The sequence below is a fragment of the Leucopleurus acutus genome, assembly GCF_964270905.1.
Source record: "Leucopleurus acutus genome assembly, chromosome: 15".
Lineage (NCBI taxonomy): Eukaryota > Metazoa > Chordata > Mammalia > Artiodactyla > Delphinidae > Leucopleurus > Leucopleurus acutus.
In genome coordinates this window covers 83,384,913-83,406,127 of record NC_139157.1, presented here as the reverse complement: position 1 = coordinate 83,406,127, position 21,215 = coordinate 83,384,913, and the positions used below count along the sequence as shown (strand labels likewise).

At 39.1% G+C, this 21,215-nt stretch overlaps 1 protein-coding gene across 1 annotated transcript in view; it reads left to right on the top strand.

Moving 5' to 3' along the window:
- ADGRB3 (adhesion G protein-coupled receptor B3) overlaps positions 1-21,215 on the top strand; it is a gene marked incomplete at both ends in the record, with an annotated part of 785,802 nt that overhangs the window by 363,060 nt on the left and 401,527 nt on the right. Inside the window, one exon of the mRNA XM_082855783.1 lies at positions 16,879-17,073. Coding sequence (XP_082711909.1) covers positions 16,879-17,073 — 195 coding nt within the window. The remainder of the gene's footprint in view (positions 1-16,878; positions 17,074-21,215) is intronic.

Here is a 21,215-nt window from a genome sequence, read left to right as displayed (position 1 = left end):
TGTAGTTCACTAACTCCTGGTCTATAATATACATTTTATTTTAAGTTGGTTTCTTTTTTTTTAACATTTCAACTCTATTAGAATTCTCCATCAGAGAGTGGACAAATTTTATTTTGTTCTTCTCTTCTCTGTTTTCTTTAACATTTTAACCAGTCATTTAAAATTTCTTTTCAGCAAAATCTAAGATGGATAATCTGTGAAGGGCTTGTTTTGTTTTCTTTCATCAGTTACATCATCTGACATATGTAGTAAATTTTTAAAAATAAATGTATTTATTTATTTTTGGCTGCATTGGGTCTTTGTTGCTGCATGCGGGCTTTCTCTAGTTGCGGTGAGCAGAGGCTACTCTTCGTTGTGCTGCACAGGCTTCTCATTGAAGTGACTTCTCTTGTTGTGGAGCACAGGCTCTAGGTGTGTGGGCTGCAGTAGTGGTGGCTTGTGGGCTCAGTAGTTGTGGCTCACAGGCTCAGTAGTTGTGGCTCACAGGCTCAGTAGTTGTGGCTCACGGGCTCTAGAGCACAGACTCATTAGTTGTGGAGCATGGGCTTAGCTGCTCCGCGGCATGTGGGATTTTCCAGGACCAGGGCTTGAACCCATGACTGCTGCATTGGCAGGCGTATTCTTAACCACTGTGCCACCAGGGAAGCCCTAGTAATTTTTAATTAAATCTCAGTCATTGTGTAAAACAAATGTAGGATTTTGGGACAGTGTTGATGCCCACCAAAAAGCATTCCCACTTTTTCAGACATAATGAGGAGCAGGAACTTTAAAGCAGCCAAGGATTCATCTGGGTCAAGATGTTTTGCAGTTTTCATCAGACTACCACATCCCCTTAGTCTCCCTTTTTCCACTGTGTCTTATACGCTTTGGATAGGGAGCTCATGTGTGCCCATCCTATCAGCCCTGAGAAACTGTAGAAGATTCAGCTCTGCCCTTTAGAGTGTCCAGGATTTCTGCCCAGGCAACTTCAAATACATCAAATGTCTTGAGTGGGAGGCATCTGGTTACTTAAAGCTGGACTCCTCCCTCACTAGGCGTTTGTTTCTAAATGCCTACTTACAAGGATGGAGAAAACTGCACTCTGCTTTTTACAAGTGCTTATCCTAACTCTTCAGCTTCCTACACATTCCAAAAATCCAGCCAATGTCTCATGGAGAGAAATCCCAGTAAGATATTTAGGGATCCTACAATTTCCGTTATAGTTCTTCAGCCCTGAGCAACCAAAGAACATTAGTTTCTCTTTCCACCCTAGAAGTCCTCTGCCTTGGCCACACCTTCCCCTCACTTTTTGCCAAAATTTAGCAAACATTCCTAAGGGGAAAAATAACAGCTGGCTGAAATTGTTTGCCTACCTCAGAAAGAATCTCTTCTTTCTGGAAACTTAGTTCATCTCATCCATAGCTCACTGAAGCTCTGCGAGCTTGAAGAATATGATTTTCGTAATTTATGTTTTTTTCTAGTTGTAGTGGCAAACACATTGGCCTTACAGGAATTACTACACTTTACTAAACTGATAAATTTTCACTGTATTATAAAATATAAAAAAAAATCTTTAGGCACATATGATAGTGTTTCCCAGGGAATTTTAAGGGAGTCTATTACAAAGCTGTATAATGAAATACTTCTAAAATTATACTTTATTTCCTCTTTTTTAAAAATGCACAACATATTACTGATTATATCTATAAATCCCAGAAGATTTGTAAGCTTCTCCCTTATTATGGATTATTGTGACTTGGTGAAGAAATGTTAGAATTAGTTTTAGGCATTGAAATCCACTGACTTGAAACTTATTCATGGGATGATTTAACGGAATATACTTGTACAGATAATTATGTTCAGGCTAATGCCGAAGGAAAATATTATAAGGCAAAGTGTACTCTATTATTTAATCATTCATCCATCCATTCAGCTACTCATTAGTTATTCTACAAATATCTGCTGGGCTTTAACTAGATGCAACACAGTGTAAGGACCCAAGGATGCAACTTGAATATGACACACACAACAAATACAAAATAAAGTAGGCAGGAAAAGAGACAAAATAATTCCAAACTGTGATATGTTGGAGGAGCTTAACAAAGTGCCAACATAGGGAATAAAGTTTGGGGACTATTTTACATAAGAAAGTCAGTGAGATATCGAAGAGGAAATGACATTATAAGAGTCACCTGAAAGATGAGATAGATGTAGACATGCAAAGAGTGGAGAGAATGAGTTTTTCAGGGCATGAGTGTGCATTCTACTGGGGAGAATAGTATGTGGGAAAACCATGAGGTGTTTAAGGAAGTGAAACTCGATCCAGTGGTCAGAGGTTTTGAGCAAGAAGAGAGTGTCATGAGATGAAGTTGGAGAACTAGGTAGGGAAAAAATTATTCTGTGCCTTAAAGACTTTGCTAAGAGTTTGGATTTTATTCTAAGGGGAATGGGAAGCCATTGACGGTAAGGAGTGATATGATTCAGTATAATGAAAGAGGGTCAGAGAGCCGTTCTATAGGGAATAGACTGTAGAGGGTAGGATGGGAAACTGTGGAGCTCACTGCAGAATCCAGAGGAGAGATGATGGAACCCTTTATTAAGGTTGAGCGAGAACATGCAGCTGATGTGATATCATTTTCTGAAATGAGAAGGCAAGACAATGAAGATTAACCTGAGGCAGGTGGCTTAGGGGTTGCCAAAGTTTGCGTGGTATAAAAGTGTGACATAAAGAACTTAGAGTAGAACTAGCCAGTGTAGATGTGACTTGTCTCCAGGAAAGTTGAGCTACTTGGATGCAGGTGCAGAGAATGCATTTGGTAGAGCCAAGATATTTTCTGAAGACCAAAAGTAGAAGCAACACCTGGGAGCTTGTTAGAAATATAGAACCTACCCCAGACCTGCACTTTGAAAAGTTACATTTGTGATTCATATACACATTACAATTTAAGAAGTACTGTGGTAGAGTTTATCTAGGGTTGAAGTTTTGTTGAATGGATGCAAAGAATTTAATTTAGTGCTGGCCAGCTCCGTAACATTGAAAGGCATAGTATGTTAAATGATACCTAGTTTCTCTCTCCTAGCAAATGGGAGGATCGTGCTTCTTCACCCCTTGAAGTTCCAGCCAATTGGTTGTGTATGGAAGTGACCTTTCTTATTTCAGGCTTGGAAATGTCCTTGCCAGTGCAAAATCCTTCATCCTCTGTCATCCCAAGCCCCTGAGTGACTAGCATGAGCAGAGCTTCCCTGATGACCTGGGTTGCATATGTAAAGTGAGTGGGAAATACATCTTTTGTTTTTAGGTACTGAGATTTGGGAGTTGTTTGTTATCACAGCATAATCTATCCCATTCTGACTGATGCAGTATCTCGAGAACTAGGAAACCAAGTAACAGAAACAGAATTGAAAAAGCCTCAGAGAAGGAGGGTTACTTACTGCTCTGCCTCCCATTGGGCAGGTGCCTGAAAGTTTGGGTCCCGATCTGGAACCACCATACTACTTTGAGCTCATGCATATGCTCTAGTGCTGTCCCCTGGGCCAGAATATTAATAATCATTCTAGATTTTTTTGCTGTTAAGAACAGAAATTCCACCTACCTATGGCCTATGCTCGGGAATTGTACTTTTAAATTTTGACTAGAAATTAAAGCTATTCCTAGGTTTTTTGTGGGGAGGTACGTTTACTGTGCTCTCATTCTTACTTTGGAACTTTCCAGGTTTTACAAGGAAATATGCACAGTGTATACCTGGCTCAGTTTTCTTCATGACTCAGTTTATTCTCATAACAATACCTTGCAATCCTCAAATTCAGGGCATCCTCTCTCTCACTTCAGGAATTCCTGGGGCAAGAAATTATGATACTCAATGCACCTATGGCCAAATGCTTTTCATCCTGGGTTCTGGGCAATAATATATAATTTATGCAGGGGAATATTTAACTAAATCTCCCTATCACATTGTCTCTAGAGAAGAATTGTCTTTTCATATTTGAAGTCCTAGCCCTAAGATGAATGTATGTTTTTTTTAAATATCAAATATAGGGAAAATTGAGAAGTATTCATGTACTAGAACAAAAGATATACTTTCTTTTTCATACAGAATGATCTCTGTCTTTCCTGGAGACACCAGATAAACCTGTAAATAATTTAAAACCATCATTTAGTGAGTGACTTTTGCCTTAGAAAATGATAGTTATTAACTGAAGCAAAAGATGTATATTTAGATCATTGCTTTATGAAAAGAAGTTTCTTGTATAATTATCTTTTAATTGAAGCCACTTAGAGCTGTGAGAGCCTTTAATATACCTTACAGATGGATTGTAGGAGTTGAAGCTGAAAATAATATATGAATATATGATGTTTAAAGTGTGTCATTTGTACAGAGTGACTACAATGAACCATTTTTTAGGATTCACAATAGAGACAACTGTGGCTGGCAGTGGGAGGCATAAAGTGAAAAAAATAAGGTTATTTCAGAAACACACCTACTCTTTAAACCATGACCCTAACCACATCTCTCTATATAAAGAGCAAGGAGGCTTAATCCAGAAGTATAAAAAGCAACTATTTTTAGACTTTTTTTTTTTTTTTTTTTGCCTTTCACTGTTGATCTTGTCAACAGTATTAAATGTGAATGACACAGAAACTATTAAAGCTTGTCCTTTGGAGAAAAAATGCTCACAGTACAGCAATGTGAGCAGGTATAATCACTGACAATTATAATTTTATAGGAAATATTAAAATTATAAATCTTTCTGAACTACTTCAGTAACTAAAATAAGAGAATTAAAAAAATAAAGCCCAAGGGAAACAGAAACCTTCATGTATCCATGGGGGCATTTCTCTCCACTTGAGTAAAACTACCTACACAATCTTTTATTGGTAAATGGCTTTAGGAACATTTCTGCATTGCATTCAAAAATACTGACCACTACTCAAATAGTTGACAGCACCTCAACAGCCTGGAAAGTTGCTCTTCAAGTCTCTTGATTTTTATATTCTTTCTACATATGAAAAAGATTCAGTGTCTCTTTAAAACAAACATGGTTGAGGATGACTTCTAAATATTGAAACATTTTGATAGTTTCTAACAACAGTGCTGTATAAAACCTAGTTAAGTGTGTGGTGTTAAGAGCATGGACCCTGGAATCCAACTTCCTGAGCTCAAATCTTGGTACAATTTAGGAGCTAGGCAATCCTGGGGAACTTATGTCACCACACTGTGTCTCTACATCTTCATCTGTTAAATGTGGATAATTACGGTGCCTCCAATGGTCGTTTTAAAATCAGATGAGATAATTCATGTAAAACATAGTCCCATGCTTGCCATAAAATAGGCATTTAATAAATGCTATATTTTGTTGTAATTGTCATTATTTTTTAAAACGTAGAAATTCTGTAACCATAACTGTAGAAGTTTAAAATTTCTGAAATAATTTACCGATGTATATTAATTGGATATCATTTAAAAGGCAATTCTGTCAGAAAATGTAAATGTTCTCTAATTATTACATACTTCTTTGTTTTGCATAATTGTGGACAGCTATGTTTTTACCTTGTTGACTTTTGAGGATTATAGTTACAGAAGGAAAAAGAAAATTCTTCTGTGGTTTCAGTTTAATTTAACAAGCACTTTGAGAAGATACCTCTGTGTGTCAGACAATGTGCTGGAAATTACAGGGTAAACAAATTGAAAAAAGAAACTACAGGCCCTTTAGGAGTTTATGGTCTAATAGAATGGATAAGATAAGAACACAAACACTATAATAATATAAGATAGAGCAAGATTTCTTATATGAGGTTTGAAAGTAGAGATCGTATAATGATTGCAGTTATCTGAAAAGAATTCAGGAAGGAGAAAAGAAAACAATTTAACAAAAGGTTCTGGGGCAAGCATTTAAAGTTATAGAAGTGCATAAGTCAGGGAGTAAGAGCAGCATCCATGGGCTTTCTTTGGGAAATGGTGAGTAGTTAATTCTGGTTGGTATTAGGGAACTGCAGCAGGAGAGGAACAGTGGGATGGACCAAGCTAGTACTTCACAGATCATACTGAGGTTCTGCATAAACTACAGCAAGAATATATTTTCAAATAGTATGTTATAGCTGAGCTCAAAAGAAAGACAGAGAAATACTTACATATCAGAAATGAGGGGGAAAAAGTGAAAGCCTGAGTGATAGGGGAAAGCTGATGCTTCAGCAGCCTGGGAGAGTTTCAGATTATATGTGAGTCCTAGGTACTGGAGGCTGAGATTCTAAAGCTGTCTTGGGTTTACTAACAAGAGCCCTTTTCCACACAAGTCATGATACTATACCTAGCTCCCTGCAACAAGCTGACACTATCTTGATTGCTCTGGTTTCATGGGCAAGGAAAACTCTGTAGGTCTAGGATATGTCTAAGAAATTTAAATGTATGCAAGGTTTTGGGAGGAAGAGGAGAGAAATGACCTTTCAGAAACCGAAACTCTTAGCTGAACCATAAACAGAAGGAATTAACATGGAAATTAATGTAAAATTATCCGTATTATTGAACTGCCTGTGGCCCTCACCCTCAGAGAAACACACTCAAAGCTAGTCTTTAAGAACTCTTTCACAAAACAACAACATGCGGGTCCCAAATGATAAAAAAACCTTAATGAATATGAGTTGGCAATAATAACAAATATCATGAGGGAGAATTATCAAATGCAAGAATCAAGAAATTAGCAACGCAAGCAGTAGAAATATTAGAACATATGAAAGAAATTATAACATATTTGTTTAAAATAATTTGAGCAATAAAAGAAAGAACAGAAAGCACAGTTCAGATGAAAGACTGTGAAAAAGATGAACTAGAACTTCTATAAGTGGAAAATATTGTCATTGAAATTAATGAACAGAATAAAGAGACAATTAGGCACAATTGAAGAAAGAATTAGTGATCAGAAGTTAGGTTTGGAAAAAGATCACTCAGAAGCCAGAATAGATAAAGAAATGAAAATCATAAAGGAGAACTTAGAAAATGAAGAGTAAAAAGAAAAAATTTAGTATACAGTTTATAGAAATGTATACAATATAATGGAAATGTATTCCAGAAAGAGACTACATAGAGACTGCAGGAGAAGCAACATTCTATGAGTTAGTGCTTAAGAATTTTCCACAGTGAAGAGAGATAATATATTCAGATTAAAAAGAATCATGAATAAATACATGAAAATCCACATAAACATAATCCTCATTGTACTAAAAACACAAAGAAAAACACTAAAGCTACCACAAAGAAAAGACTGGTAATTTACAGAATATCAGCTGTCTACTTTGCAACAATAGAGGCACTAAGTCATATTATGAAAATGCAAAGGGAAAAATAAACACTCCCATGAAAAAGATCAACTGAAAGTGAGCATAACTTTAAAAAAATTAAGTCAAAGATTGAAGGAGTTACCATTCACAGAACCTTACTAAAACAACTCCTAAAAGGTTAGAAGAAAGGAAACTATGCTCAGAAAGAAGAGAATGTAAGAAGCAATGGTTGAAAAGCAATAGTGAATAAATGTATTGGATTAAAATTATTACCACTGGCTGAGCTGAGGTGTTGGCACAGCCATTTCTCACTAGGCACTCTGATCCGAAGTGCAGGGTGCAAGGCCTCTGCATGAAGCACCCTGTGAACAAGTGAAACTAAATGAAGCACAAAGGAAAAGAAAAAAAAAAAAAACAAGCTGAAAACCCTCTGAAAAAAATGCCTCTGCACCTCTAGCTCTTGCAGAGGTTGGCATCATCAGTGGAGTCTACTATTGCAGGGGGACCTTCAAGACAGCAGAGGAGTAAGATGTGGAGATCACCTTCCTCCCCATAAATACATCAAAAATACATCTACATGTGGAACAACTCCTACAGAACACCTACTGAAGGCTGGCAGAAGACCTCAGACTTCTCAAAAGGTGACAAAATCCCCACGTACCTGGCCATGTCACTGACAGGGTCTTGTTGCTCTGGCCTGGTGTCAGGCCTGAGCTTCTGAGGTGGGAGAGCTGAGTTCAGGACATTGGACCATGAGAGACCTCCCGACCTCACATAATATCCATTGGTGAAAACTCTCCCAGAGATCTCCGTCTCAATGCTAAGATCCAGCTCCACCCAATGGCTAGCAAGCTCCAGTGCTGGACGCCCTATGCCGAACAACTAGACAGACAGGAACACAAACCCACGCATTAGCAGAGAGGCTGCCTAAAATCATACTAAGCTCACAGACACCACAAAACACACCACCAGACACGACACTGCCAACAATAAAGACAAGATCCAGCCTCATCCACCAAAACACAGGCATGAGTCCCCTCCACCAGGAAGCCTACACAAGCCACTGAACCAACCTTACCCACTGGGGGCAGACAACAAAAACAATGGAAACTACGAACCAACAGCCTGCAAAATGAAGACCCCAATCACAGTAAGTTAAACAAAATGAGAAGACAGAAAAATATACAGCAGTTGAAGGAGCAAGGTAAAAACCCACTAGACCAAACAAATGAAGAGGAAATAGGCAGTCTACCTGAAAAATAATTCACAGTAATGATAGTAAACATGATCCAAAATCTTGGAAATAGAATGGAGAAAATACAAGAAACATTTAACGAGGACCTAGAAGAACTAAAGGGCAGTAACACAATAATAGTAGGGGACTTTAACAGCCCAATTACTCCAAAGGACAGATCATCAAAACAGAAAATAAATAAGGAAACACAAGCTTTAAATGACACAATAGACCAGATACAAAGAAATAACAGGAAGCCAAATCAGAAAAGAAGAAGTAAAGCTGTCACTGTTTGCAGATGACACGATACTATACATACAGAATCCTAAAGATGCTACCAGAAAACTACTATAGATAATCAATGAATTTTGTAAAGTAGCAGGATACAAAATTAATGTACTGAAATCTCTTGCATTCCTGTACACTAAAGATGAAGAATCTGAAAGAGAAATTAAGGAAACACTCCCATTTACCACTGCACAAAAAATGTAAAATACCTAGGAATAAACCTACGTAAGGAGACAAAAGACCTGTATGCAGAAAACTATCAGACACTGATGAAAGAAATTTAAAATGGTACAAACAGATGGAGAGATATACCATGTTCTTGGATTGGAAGAATCAACATTGTGAAAATGACTACACTACCCAAAGCAATCTACAGATTCAATGCAATCCCTTTCAAACTACCAATGGCATTTTTCATGGAAGCAGAACAAAAAATTTCACAATTTGTATGGAAACACAAAAGATCCCGAATACCCAAAGCAATCTTGAGAAAGAAAAATGGAGCTGGAGGAATCAGGCTCCCTGACTTCAGACTATACTAAAAAGCTACAGTAATCAAGACAGTATGGTACTGGCACAGAAACAGAAATATAGATAAATGGAACAGGTTAGAAAGCCCAGAGATAAACCCACATACATATGGTCACCTTATCTTTGATAAAGGAGGCAAGAATATACATTAGAGAAAAGACAGCCTCTTCAATAAGTGGTGCTGGGAAAACTGGACAGCTACATGTAAAAGAATGAAATTAGAACACTTCCTAACACCATACACAAAAATAAACTCAAAATAGATTGAAGATCAAAATGTAAGCCTAGACACTATAAAACTCTTAGAGGAAAACATAGGCAGAACACTCTATGACATAAATCACAAGGTCCTTTTTGACCCACCTCCTAGAGAAATGGAAATAAAAACAAACAAATGAGACCTAATGAAACTTAAAAGCTTTTGCACAGCAGAGGAAACCATAAACAGAACGAAAAGACAACCCTCAGAATGGGAGAAAATATTTGCAAGAGAAGCAACTGACAAAGGCTTAATCTCCCAAATACACAAGCAGCTCATGCAGCTCAATATCAACATAAAAGCAATAACCCAATCTAAAAATGGGCAGAAGACTTAAACAGACATTTTTCCAAAGAAGATATGCAGATTTCCAACAGACACATGAAAGGGTGCTCAGCATCAATAATCATTAGAGAAATGCAAATCAAAACTACCATGAGGTATCACCTCACACCTGTCAGAATGGCCATCATCAAAAAATCTACAAACAATAAATGCTGGAGAGGGAGTGGCAAAAAGGGAACCCTCTTGCACTGTTGGTGGGAATGTAAATTGATACAGCCACTGTGGAGAACAGTATGGAGGTTTCTTAAAAAACTAAAACTAGACCTACCATATGACCCAGCAATCTCACTACTGGGCATAGACCCTGAGAAAACCATAATTCAAATAGAGACATATACTGCAATATTCATTACAGCAATATTTACAATAGCCAGGACAAGACATGGAAGCAACCTAAGTGTCCATTGACAGATGAATGGATAAAGAAGATGTGGCACATATATACAATGGACTATTACTCAACCATGAAAAGAAACGAAATTGAACTATTTGTAGTGAGGTGGATGGACCTAGAATCTGTCATATAGAGTGAAGTAAGTCAGAAAGAGAAAAACAAATACCATATGCTAACACATATATATGGAATTAAAAAAAAATTTCTGATGAACCTAGGGACAGGAGAGGAATAAAGACACAGACATAGAGAATGGACTTGAGGACAACGGTAGGGGGAAGGGTAAGCTGGGATAAAGAGGGAAAGTAGCTTTGACCTATATACACTACCACATATAAAATAGAAAGCTAGTGGGAAGTAGCTGCATAGCACAGGGAGATCAGCTTGGTGCTTTATGACCACATAGAGGGGCTGGATAAGGAGGGTGGGAGGGAGCCACAAGAGGGAGGAGATATGGAAATATATGTATACGTATAGCTGATTCACTTTGTTATACAGCAGAAACTAACACAATTGTAAAGCAATTATACTCCAAAAAAGATGTTAAAAAATTATTACCATTTATTGTAGTTTATTTCTAATCTCATAGTGCTGTGGTCAGAAAAGATGGTTGATATGATTTCAATTTTCTTAAATTTACCAAGGCTAGCTTTGTGGCACAGGATGTGGTCAATCCTGGAGAATGTTCCATGTGCACTTGAGAAGAATGTGTATTCTTCTGCTTTTGGATTGAGTGCTCTATAAATTTCAGTTAAGTCCATCTGGTCTAATGTGTCACTTGAAGCTTGTATTTCCTTATGGATTTTCTGTCTGGATGACCTGTCCATTCATGAAAGTGGGGTGTTAAAGTTCCCCACTCCTATTGTGTTACTTTTGATTTCTCCCCTTATGGCTCTTAGTATTTGCCTTATATATTGTGGTCCTCTTATGTTGGGTGCATATATGTTTACAATTGTTATATCTTCTTTTTGGTTTGATCCCTTGGTTGTTATGTATTGTCCTTCTTTGACTCTTATAGCAGTCTTTATTTTTAAGTCCATTTTGCCTGATATAAGTATTGCTACTCCAGCTTTCTTTTGATTTCCATTTGCATGGAATACCTTCTTCCATCCAATCACTTTCAGTCTGTATGTATTCCTAGGTCTGAGGTGAGTCTCTTGTAGACAGCATATATACAGGTATTGTTTTCATATCCATTCAGCCAGTCTTTGTCTTTTGGTTGGCACATTTAATCCATTTACATTTAAGGTAATTATTGATATGTGTGTTCCTATTGCCATTTTCTTAATTGTTTTGGGTTTGTTTTTGTAGGTCTTTTTTCTTTCCTTCCTCTCTTTTGTTCTTTCCTCTTGTGGTTTGATGACCATCTTTAGTGTTGTCTTTGGGTTGCTTTTTCTTTTTTGTGTGTGTATCTACTGTAGTTTTGGGGTTTGCTGTTACCTTGAGGTTTTGATATAGTAGTCTATATATGTACAGGGCTGTTTTAGGTTACTAGTCTCTTTCCCACCTAGAGGAGTTCCTTTAGCATTTGTTGCAAAGCTGTTCTAGTGGTGCTGAATTCTCTTAGCTTTTGCTTGTCCGTGATGCTTTTGATTTCTCTGTCAAATCTGAATGAGAGCCTTGCTGGGTAGAGTGTTCTTGGTTGTAGGTTATTCCCTTTCATCACTTTAAATATATCATGCCACTCCCTTCTGGCTTGCAGAGTTTCTGCTGAGAAATCAGCTGTTAACCTTTTGGAATTTCCGTTGTATGTTATTTGTCATTTTTCCCTTGTTGATTTTAATAATTTTTTTCTTTGTCTTTAATTTTTGTCAGTTTGATTACAATGTGTCTCAGCATGTTTCTCCTTGGGTTTATCCTAACTGGGACTCTCTGTTATTCCTGGACTTGGGTGGCTATTTCCTTTCCCATGTTAGGGAAGTTTTGGACTATAATATCTTGTAATATTCTCTTGGGTCCTTTCTCTCTCTCTTCTCCTTCTGGGACCCCTATAATGTGATTGTTGGTGCATTTAATGTTGTCCCAAATGTCTCTTAGGCTGTCTTCATTTCTTTTCATTCTTTTTTCGTTATTCTGTTTTGTGGCAGTGTTTTCCACCATTCTGTCTTCCAGGCACTTATCCATTCTTCTGCCTCAGTTATTCTGCTATTGACTCCTTCTAGTGTATTTTTCATTTCAGTTATTGTATTTTTCATCTCTGTTTGTTCTTTAATTCTTCTAGGTCTTTGTTAAACATTTCTTGCATCTTCTCGATCTTTGCCTCCATTCTTTTTCCAAAATCCTTGATAATCTTCACTATCATTATTCTGAATTCTTTTTCTGGAAGATTGCCTATCTCCACTTCATTTAGTTGTTTTTCTGTGGTTTTACCTGATTCCTTCATCTGGTACATAATCCTCTGCCTCTTCATTTTTTCTCTCTTTCTGTGACTGTGGTTTTCATTCTACAGGCTGCAGGATTGTAGTTCTTCTTGCTTCTGCTCTCTTCCCTTTGGTGGATGAGGCTATCTAAGAGGCTTGTGCAAGCTTCCTGGTGGGAGGGACTGCTGGTGGGTAGAGATGGGTATTGCTCTGGTGGGCAGATCTCAGTAAAACTTTAATCCACTTGTCTGTTGATAGGTGGGGATGTGTTCCCTCCCTGTTTGTTGTTTGGCCTGAGGTGACCAAGCACTGGAAACTATAGGCTCTTTGGTGGGGCTCAGGGCTCACGCCATTGAGTCCTTCCCAGAACTTTTGCTGCCAGTGTCCTTATCCCCACAGTGAACCACAGCCACCCCCTGCCTCTGCAAGAGACCCCCCAACAGTAGCAGGTAGGTCTGGTTCAGTCTCCTGTGGGGTCCCTACTCCCTCCCCTGGGTCCTGGTGCACACAAGACTTTGTGTGTGCTCTCCAAAGTGGAGTCTCTGTTTCCCCAGTCCTTTCGAAGTCCTGCAATAGAGAAAGTAGAGAGTCCTGAAAATAGAGAAAGGTGAGGTGAGCAAACCCAATCTGAACTCTATTTCTTCATGATCCAGAACAGTCCAGCAGATAAACATGGATTTGTTATTCTAGAAAAAGGTAGTGAAAGGGTAGGCGCAAGGTAAGGACTCTTCTGATATGGAAGGAAGACCAAGAGACTGGAATTGTTTTCCACCTAAATATGTTCTGGGTCTGTCTTATCTGAACACCCTTTATATCCTTCATAAATGCTACCAGTAGCCTATGCTAGTGTGTACAAACATTACAAGGTATTGTTGTGCCTTGGCTGGGTGCCTTCCACTGACAATGCCAGGAAGGATGCTAATTAGTGCCAATTGTGAGAGCTGGTGTTGTGGTCTGGGCACATCTGTCTCCAAAGATCAGGACTGAGAACAGTTCATTCCAGCTGTCAGATAGCAGTGATGTTATTAATTTACTACTAACTGGGCCACATTTGGTGCTGACCCAGACGTGAAAGACTGCCTTTCCTAGCTCTGATTAGCTGAGCCATCCAAAGCCTTCTGTGTTATTTTTACTGCAAACAGAAAACATGTCTGACTGTTGTATTCCTCAAGGTTCAAGTCAATGCTGTGATGCTTTTGTTTGTGGGGAAGGATGAATTTTGTCTACCTGAGTTAGACCCTCACAGACATAGGTAGGTGTTGCCAAAATAACAGATAGGGAGCTGAGTTGAGTAGTCAGATGAAGTTTACCTTGGCGACCGTTGCTGCACCACATCCCTAGTGGAGAACCGTCTAAGTACTCCTTGGTTTTGAGCATCTCAGCTGTGGTTTGCATTGCCAGCACCAAACTGAACACTGAATTCTATGACATTTTTTAATGTAGACCTTATTAATTTCATTTCTCTTCAACATTTCAAACTCCACCTGCTGAAGCAGACACTTTTGAGCCTAGGAGCTGCACTGTCTCTGTAGGTCAGGTAGTTGATTTATCTCATGCTGTTTGATACCAGTGTTTTCTATGGACTATGTTGATGAACAGTTTAGGACGACTTCCAAATGTGCCTAACTCAATCCCATGACCTCACATGAGCTTAGAAGGACTCATTCAATCATTTGTTCATTAATTCTTTTGTCCAAAATATTGAGTAAGTCTTCTAGGTACTGGAATGTAACAGTAAATAAAATACACAAAATCTCTTCTTTCACAAGTTCTAATGGGGGAAGCAGAAAAACAAATAAGCCAAAAGATAGATGCACAGTGGTAGGTAAGGTTGAGCACTAAGAGGAAAGGTGAGATATTTTTTAAAAAGGTGAGATACATAAATTAATACCTAAATAAATAGAAGGGTAAGATCATTGAGAATGACAAAGATACCATTTTAGATAGGAAGTAAGATAAGACCTCTCTGAGGAAATAACAAAAAGCATGTGGATCTCTGTGGGAAGACTGTTCCAGGCAAAAGGAAAAGCACATGCAAAGGCCCTGAGACAGGCCTGTACGAAATGTTGTTGAGGAAGATCAAAGAGACCAGAGTGACCAGAGCACAGTGAATTGAGGGAAAGGGTTAGCAGTCTCCAGGGACCAGATCATGTAGGACACACAGGCCATGATGAAGCAGGGAGCTTTCCCATGTGCAGTAGCTGTGCTGACTATGGTAGGCTTGTGTGAGTTCATTTGAATTTTTTTAAATGATTTTTAAAACTTTTAACCATATAGGCATATTTTTCAAGGCTTAGAAGATACATGAAAAACTGAGGCTCTGATGGCTTCAATTACACAAATAATAAGTTGGATAGTTTAAATACAAACCTAGGCAGCTCTGGCTCCAAAGCCCATTCCATCGTATTTTGTCATAAAGCTCTAGTTAGAATATCGTAACTGAATTCACTCTACCAAACTTTTACAGTGCTGTGTTCTAAGGCTGTGAAGAAGGCAGGGAACCTACCCTCAAGGTTCGGAAAGCCCACCCACAGAAGACATATAAGCAAATGATTATATTTAATTCAGTGTGATAGAGTGGTTGATGTATACAAGAATTAAGAGACAGCACAGACAAGGAGTTGATTGACTCTGTTTAGATATTTAGAAAAAGCAGAACTATTTGAGTGGTGTATAAACACGAGACAGTATAAGGGAGGAGGTTAGCATATCCAGTGCAAAAATAGGATGTGATGGCACACATGACCTGAACAGGAAATTGCAAAGAGTTATCACTAATTTAAAGGCAGGACTGAAGGTCAACCTGGTAGCACACATCATCGTGGTGCACTAGCTGGCTTCTACTGGAGGTCAGCATCCTTTCTGATTGGCCAACACAGTGTCTGCATCTTGATTAAGATGGGCATTGAGACCACAGAGATAAGCAAGGACTAGATCACTGATGTCTCACCCATCCTCTGGCTTTAGTCAGGGGGTGATGACTGCCACTGAGGGGAGACAGGAGAGAAATGAAATAAGAAAATGGCAAGAAACAAACTCCCTATATATGTTATGTTCTTTTAACATAACACGATGGGAACAGAGAATGTCTCTGAAGATTTTTATTTTCCCAAAATATTTTTAGACAGAGCTTTAGAGACTAGAGAAAAGTTAAATATCTGAAGTGTCAAGATAGCACTTTTTAAAATCCATTTTAAAGAAAATTCCTAACTTTAGGATTCGCTCAGATTGATTGCCATACTTCAAAGGATTAGTTGGCACTTTCCTTAATGGGAAATTGATGATTATAGTTATTACCCTGGAACCTTTCTAGTCCAGTCTTTCTCTGGTGTGTTAGTTCTTAGTTATTTCATGATCCTTTGGTAAGTCGTCGTTATCATAAATTTAACAATGTGATGACAAAGACTAACCTTCTCGTAAACAAGTAAACGTATAACAGATCTCTGCTGTCACTTTACCATCTCTTTCCTTAACATTCTTCCACATGATAAGTTGCTTTTCTTCCCTTGGGCTGGAGGATAAGCAAATATGAAAACTGACAGCGTGTTTCCCTGACCATCAAACTAATTTAAGCTTGCATCTCAATAGTTCATTCTGCTGCTGAAGACCTAGCTGAGAGGTTTTTGTTGTTGTTTATTTTTTTTTAAATAAAGCCAAAATAATCTAGCTTTCAGTCATTTCTGTCATAGTAGTCCTTTAAAGTTTAACTAAATGTCTTTCTTAAGCTAAATGTCCTCGTGAAAACTCTTTTTTATTTTTGCTGCTGTATAAAGATGTCTTTATTTTAAGAGGTAAGGCAAAAATTATTAACCTCAGCTTGTTAATATAAAAGGATATTTTGAAGTGTTTATAATCTCTCATCTCTGCTCACACCTCACTGAACAATCTCCCCGGTTTACCACGTGCAAAATTATTTTTTAATTTTTATTTCAATTAAAAATGTAAATTAACACATGCTTTCTGTGAAGTATTCAATTATGTTTTCTGAAAACTAGAAAAGGCAAGTCCGTCAAGTCAGCCAAAGTGTGGACAGTGATGTGGAGGTCTATCCATGTGAGTTTGGGGTACACACAGCTTAGTTTTTAAATCCTCCCAGGTCTTTCAGTGCTATTGGAACATTGTCCCTGCAGTTTTAAATACATTCGTTTGATGAAGATATGTGAAGAAACAGTAATGAAGATTCTGATGTTTTTTCCACTCTTTTGACCATCACAGATCAAAGAACACCTTGCGAAAGGGCAGAGAATGCTGGCAGGTGATGGGATGTCCGAGGTCACCAAGACATTGCTGGATTTAACTCAGAGGAAAAACTTCTATGCAGGTGATCTTCTGATGTCCGTGGAAATCCTCAGGAATGTGACAGACACGTTTAAAAGGGCAAGTTACATCCCTGCATCTGATGGTGTCCAGGTAAGGGAGGTGATTCCATGAAGGAAAAGCAAATGAGCTTGGGATCAGTTGTGGTCCTGGGAAGCCAGTGCAGCCACCATGGGGGCTTCCTGGCCTGGAGGGGAGGGTGCTCACTCCTGCTGGGGAAGGCATCCAGGCCATGCTCAGCTGAGCTCTGGAAATGACCTCAGATCCTTAGTCATTCTATATACCTCGGTGTCCTCAACCGTAAAATGCACATAATGCACCTCCAGGAGATAGTGAGTGAGAATGTGTGTGAAGTGATTTGAGTCCTCAGCAGAAAGGCACTATAGCAAATTCCAGGTTGTAGTGTGGGTATTTTATTCCCACATTTAATATCACCATCTTGCCACAGGAAACTATTAAAAGTACATTAAGCATAATGAAGGCACATTAACTATAGCATGCAGAGAAGACACAGTTTAAGTTTTGTTTGGGGTTTTGCTATTAGAAGGGGGAAGGCCATGTTTAATTCTGTGGAACCATTGTCTGAAAATATCAGGCGAGTAGAGAATTGTTCTGGGTAGGAAAATAAGGAATTCAGGAACTCCTCACAGCATATTTTTCTTGTCATGGAAGACTTCTAGAACAGCATCATTTATTTCCATAGTAAAGTTTAAGTACTCATCCAGTTTTAGAATTGCCTTTGCCATTAAGACAAAGCTTGTTGAATGGCAAAAAAAGCATATTTAATGCAACTCTAGTTTGCATTTCAGATTAACTCTTCTTGTGCCTAGGCTAAAATGTACGCCTGCCAAGAGTGTTGACTTGTCTTTTTGCGTTTCTAGCAAAATGTTCTTCCTGTATCTTGGCATGAAGTTCATTAAATAAAGGTTTGGCAAAATTCCCACATCAGGTAGTTTTCTTTCAGCCCACTCTTCCTTTGGGAGTTTTATTTGCATTTCACTTGGAGAATTCAGAGGGTGAGTTTTTTGTTTTGTTCTTTGTTTTGCTTTATTTTGATCAGCTATTGAGGGAAAGAGGAATAGAAGGCTTTTTGGAATCATGGAATTATTCATAAATATTAAATGCCCTAATTTGTATAGAGGTACATATAGTATTTAAATTATATGCATATACTGCTGAAAGTAGCTGCAATGAGAGTTAGTGGGACTGCATTCTATATTATATCACTAATGTCCAGGAATACATTTTTTTTTTTTTTTTTTGCGGTACGCGGGCCTCTCACTGCTGTGGCCCCTCCCACCGCGGAGCACAGGCTCCGGACGCGCAGGCTCAGCGGCCATGGCTCACGGGCTCAGCCGCTCCGCGGCATGTGGGATCCTCCCAGACCGGTGCACAAACCCGCGTCCCCTGCATCGGCAGGCGTACTCCCAACCGCCGCGCCACCAGGGAAGCCCCAGGAATACATTTTTAATTGTAAAAATACATAGTAGGGAGGGGAGGTGGAAGATTACTGTCATTTGAGCATTTCAGAGGTGCATTTGTGAGGTTTTTTTGTTTTTATTTTTTTATTTTTTGGCCATACTGCATGGCTTGCCGGATCTTAGTTCCCCGACCAGGGATGGAACCGGGCCCCTGACAGTGAAAGTGCCGAGTCTTAACCACAGGACCACCAGGGACTCCCCAAGATGCTTTTGTTTCTTTACAAAGAATGAGAGAGTTTTCCAGTTTTAAAAATGTACTAAGTATAACCTTTCCCTGTAGTTCTGAGATACTTCTATCCATTGGCATTTACATTGAAAAATAACATCTGAAGCCCTTGACATAAAATACAAGCTGTAATTTTGAAAAACCTCAGATCCTTGTGTTCACGTTGAAACATCAGGCAGAAGGCTGCACACAGTGAGCTCTCGGGCCTCTTTGAACCCTCGTGAGTGTAGGGCTTTAAGAGTTTTAGGTGCTGAAATTCAGGAAACTAAGAATCCCAGGTTGTATTGGGGACATATTATGATTGAGCTTCTCATTGAAGTGTGCAGACTCCACGAACAATTAGTGTAACCACAGGCTTCGGCATGGACATCAGCTGGCTTGACTTAAATAGAGCAATGTGGCTGATGGTGGTGGTGTCCTTGTGGCATGGTCAGAAATACCTTCTTCCGTTTCTGTCCTACTCTCTCCTTAGTCCTCCACATGCGCACAGAATTCTCAGCAGGCTGGTGTCCTAGTCATTCACAAACGGGAGCTGTGTTTTTCTCTTTCACTGTCTTTATTAGTGTCTTTTCAGGCACCTGGAAACCTTCCTCTTCTGGGAGTCCTTCTTCTTCCGTCTCTGCTCGTCAAACTCCTGGCACAGCTCCAGCAAGTCTTTCTGACTGCCAGAACTGCAAGCCCCAAACTCCATCTGAAAATGACCTTTCTCGTCTCTGAAATTCTAGAGAACTTTGTACCACTTTTATGCTATTTTCCACAAGCAATTTTATATAAATCTTTTGGACGTATTTGTTGTCTTTGCTTGATTACAGTCTTACTGTGACTTCAGTCCTCCACTTTCAAGGGCTCTGGGCCCTTGTGATTGGCTAGCACCTCAGGCTTCATATGGAGTAAGCTAAACTCATCTTGAGTGCCACGTTTTCTTGTATTTTCTACTTTGCCTTGTAGGATTAGTGGTCCATAGGCTGGAACTGTAATGTCATCTTGACTTTTCCCTTCTCTTCCTTTCCTGTTGGGTCAGCCTACACGGCGCCTCTTCCATCCGTCTTCCCTCTCCCCACTGCTGTTTCCCTGTCTTGGCCTCCAGTTACCCCAGCCTCCATTATTTCCATGGCCTCTTTCCTTTCATCCTCCCTCAGACCCTTACCAACATCCCTCCTCATCTTGTGCACCATGGTCCCATTGGCTGTCCTAGGACAGCCCTGATTCTGTCACTCCTCAGTCAGAAATCTCCAGCGGGGCGCCAAGGCCTCCTCAAAGACAACCCGAAGCCTGTGTCTTGGTTTCTAGTACACCCGCCGTACGTAGGTTACCTGCCTTTCCGGCCGTGCACATGGACTTCTCGTTCCCTTCACAGACTTGGAGCCAAGTGAACTACTTCCTGCTTCCTGGATGCACTGTGCGTTCTTGGCTCTGGGCCTTCGCTTCCTCTATGCCTTCATACTGGCTTGTCTGTCTCCGTCTCCTAAATCAGTCTCTTGGTACAGACTCTGGGACTCTGAGTTCCAGCAGCACTTCTCCTGCAACTCTTTATGTCTTAGGTTATTAGTACTCATCTGCAAATCTTTGAAAAAGAAGAAATATCCCTGATCCATCTTTGGGTACTAGCTGAGCTCCAAGTCATCCTCTCCCCAAAGAGGAGTCTTGACTATAGAAGCTGCTCAACAAATGTTTGTTGAGTTAATTAACAACAAAATTAATAACTACATAGATACCACTGACCTTTTTTTTATTCTTTTTTTTTTAAACTGGGAAAAGAGCAAAGACCAAAGAGAGATTAAGGAAAACTATTTAAAGAGAATACATTCTTTTAAATGTAGTTATGTGCAAGACATTTTATGTAAAATGCCTGGTGATGCTGGATTCAGTAAACAATTGACTTGATACATTGATGAAAGTGAGATAGTATAGCTACAACCTGTTAAAATTTGGGGAAAAAATAAAGTGTACTTTTATGTCTTGGAAGGATAAAACATAGTAATAGTTTTATTTTGGGAAACTGGTAGAAAATTACTCCAAAAGTCCCTTCCCTTCAGGCATATTCTTTCCAAACCTTGGGGCTTGGTCATATGTCCAAACCTCTGCCCATATTGGTCCTCTATGTAATTTATTCTTCCCATTTCCAATCTGATGCCAAAGTCCTTCAAGATCCAGCTCAAAAATCACTCCTACTCAAAAGTCTTCTCTTCATATCTCAGGCAGAATTCAGTGTTTTCCTAATTGTCTGGTCTTTTTGAAACCTTGTAAATATCCCTACTAGAGCAGGTCTCTCACATGACATTGTAGTTATTTGTTTTCAGGCCTCCCTTCAGCAGCAAATGTTAAGCTTGTGGAGAGACAATTAGGTCCCTGGGGCTTAGCTTGGCACTTGGAGCATAGTAGACATGCAAATATTTGTTCAAGTAATTAGTGACTATGAGTAATGTAGTAATATTTGAGGAATTTACTTCACAAAAAACTAAGAAAAGTACTCTGAACATCCAATTAAGAGAAAGGAAGAAAAGGAGAGGAAAGCTTGTCTTTTTTTC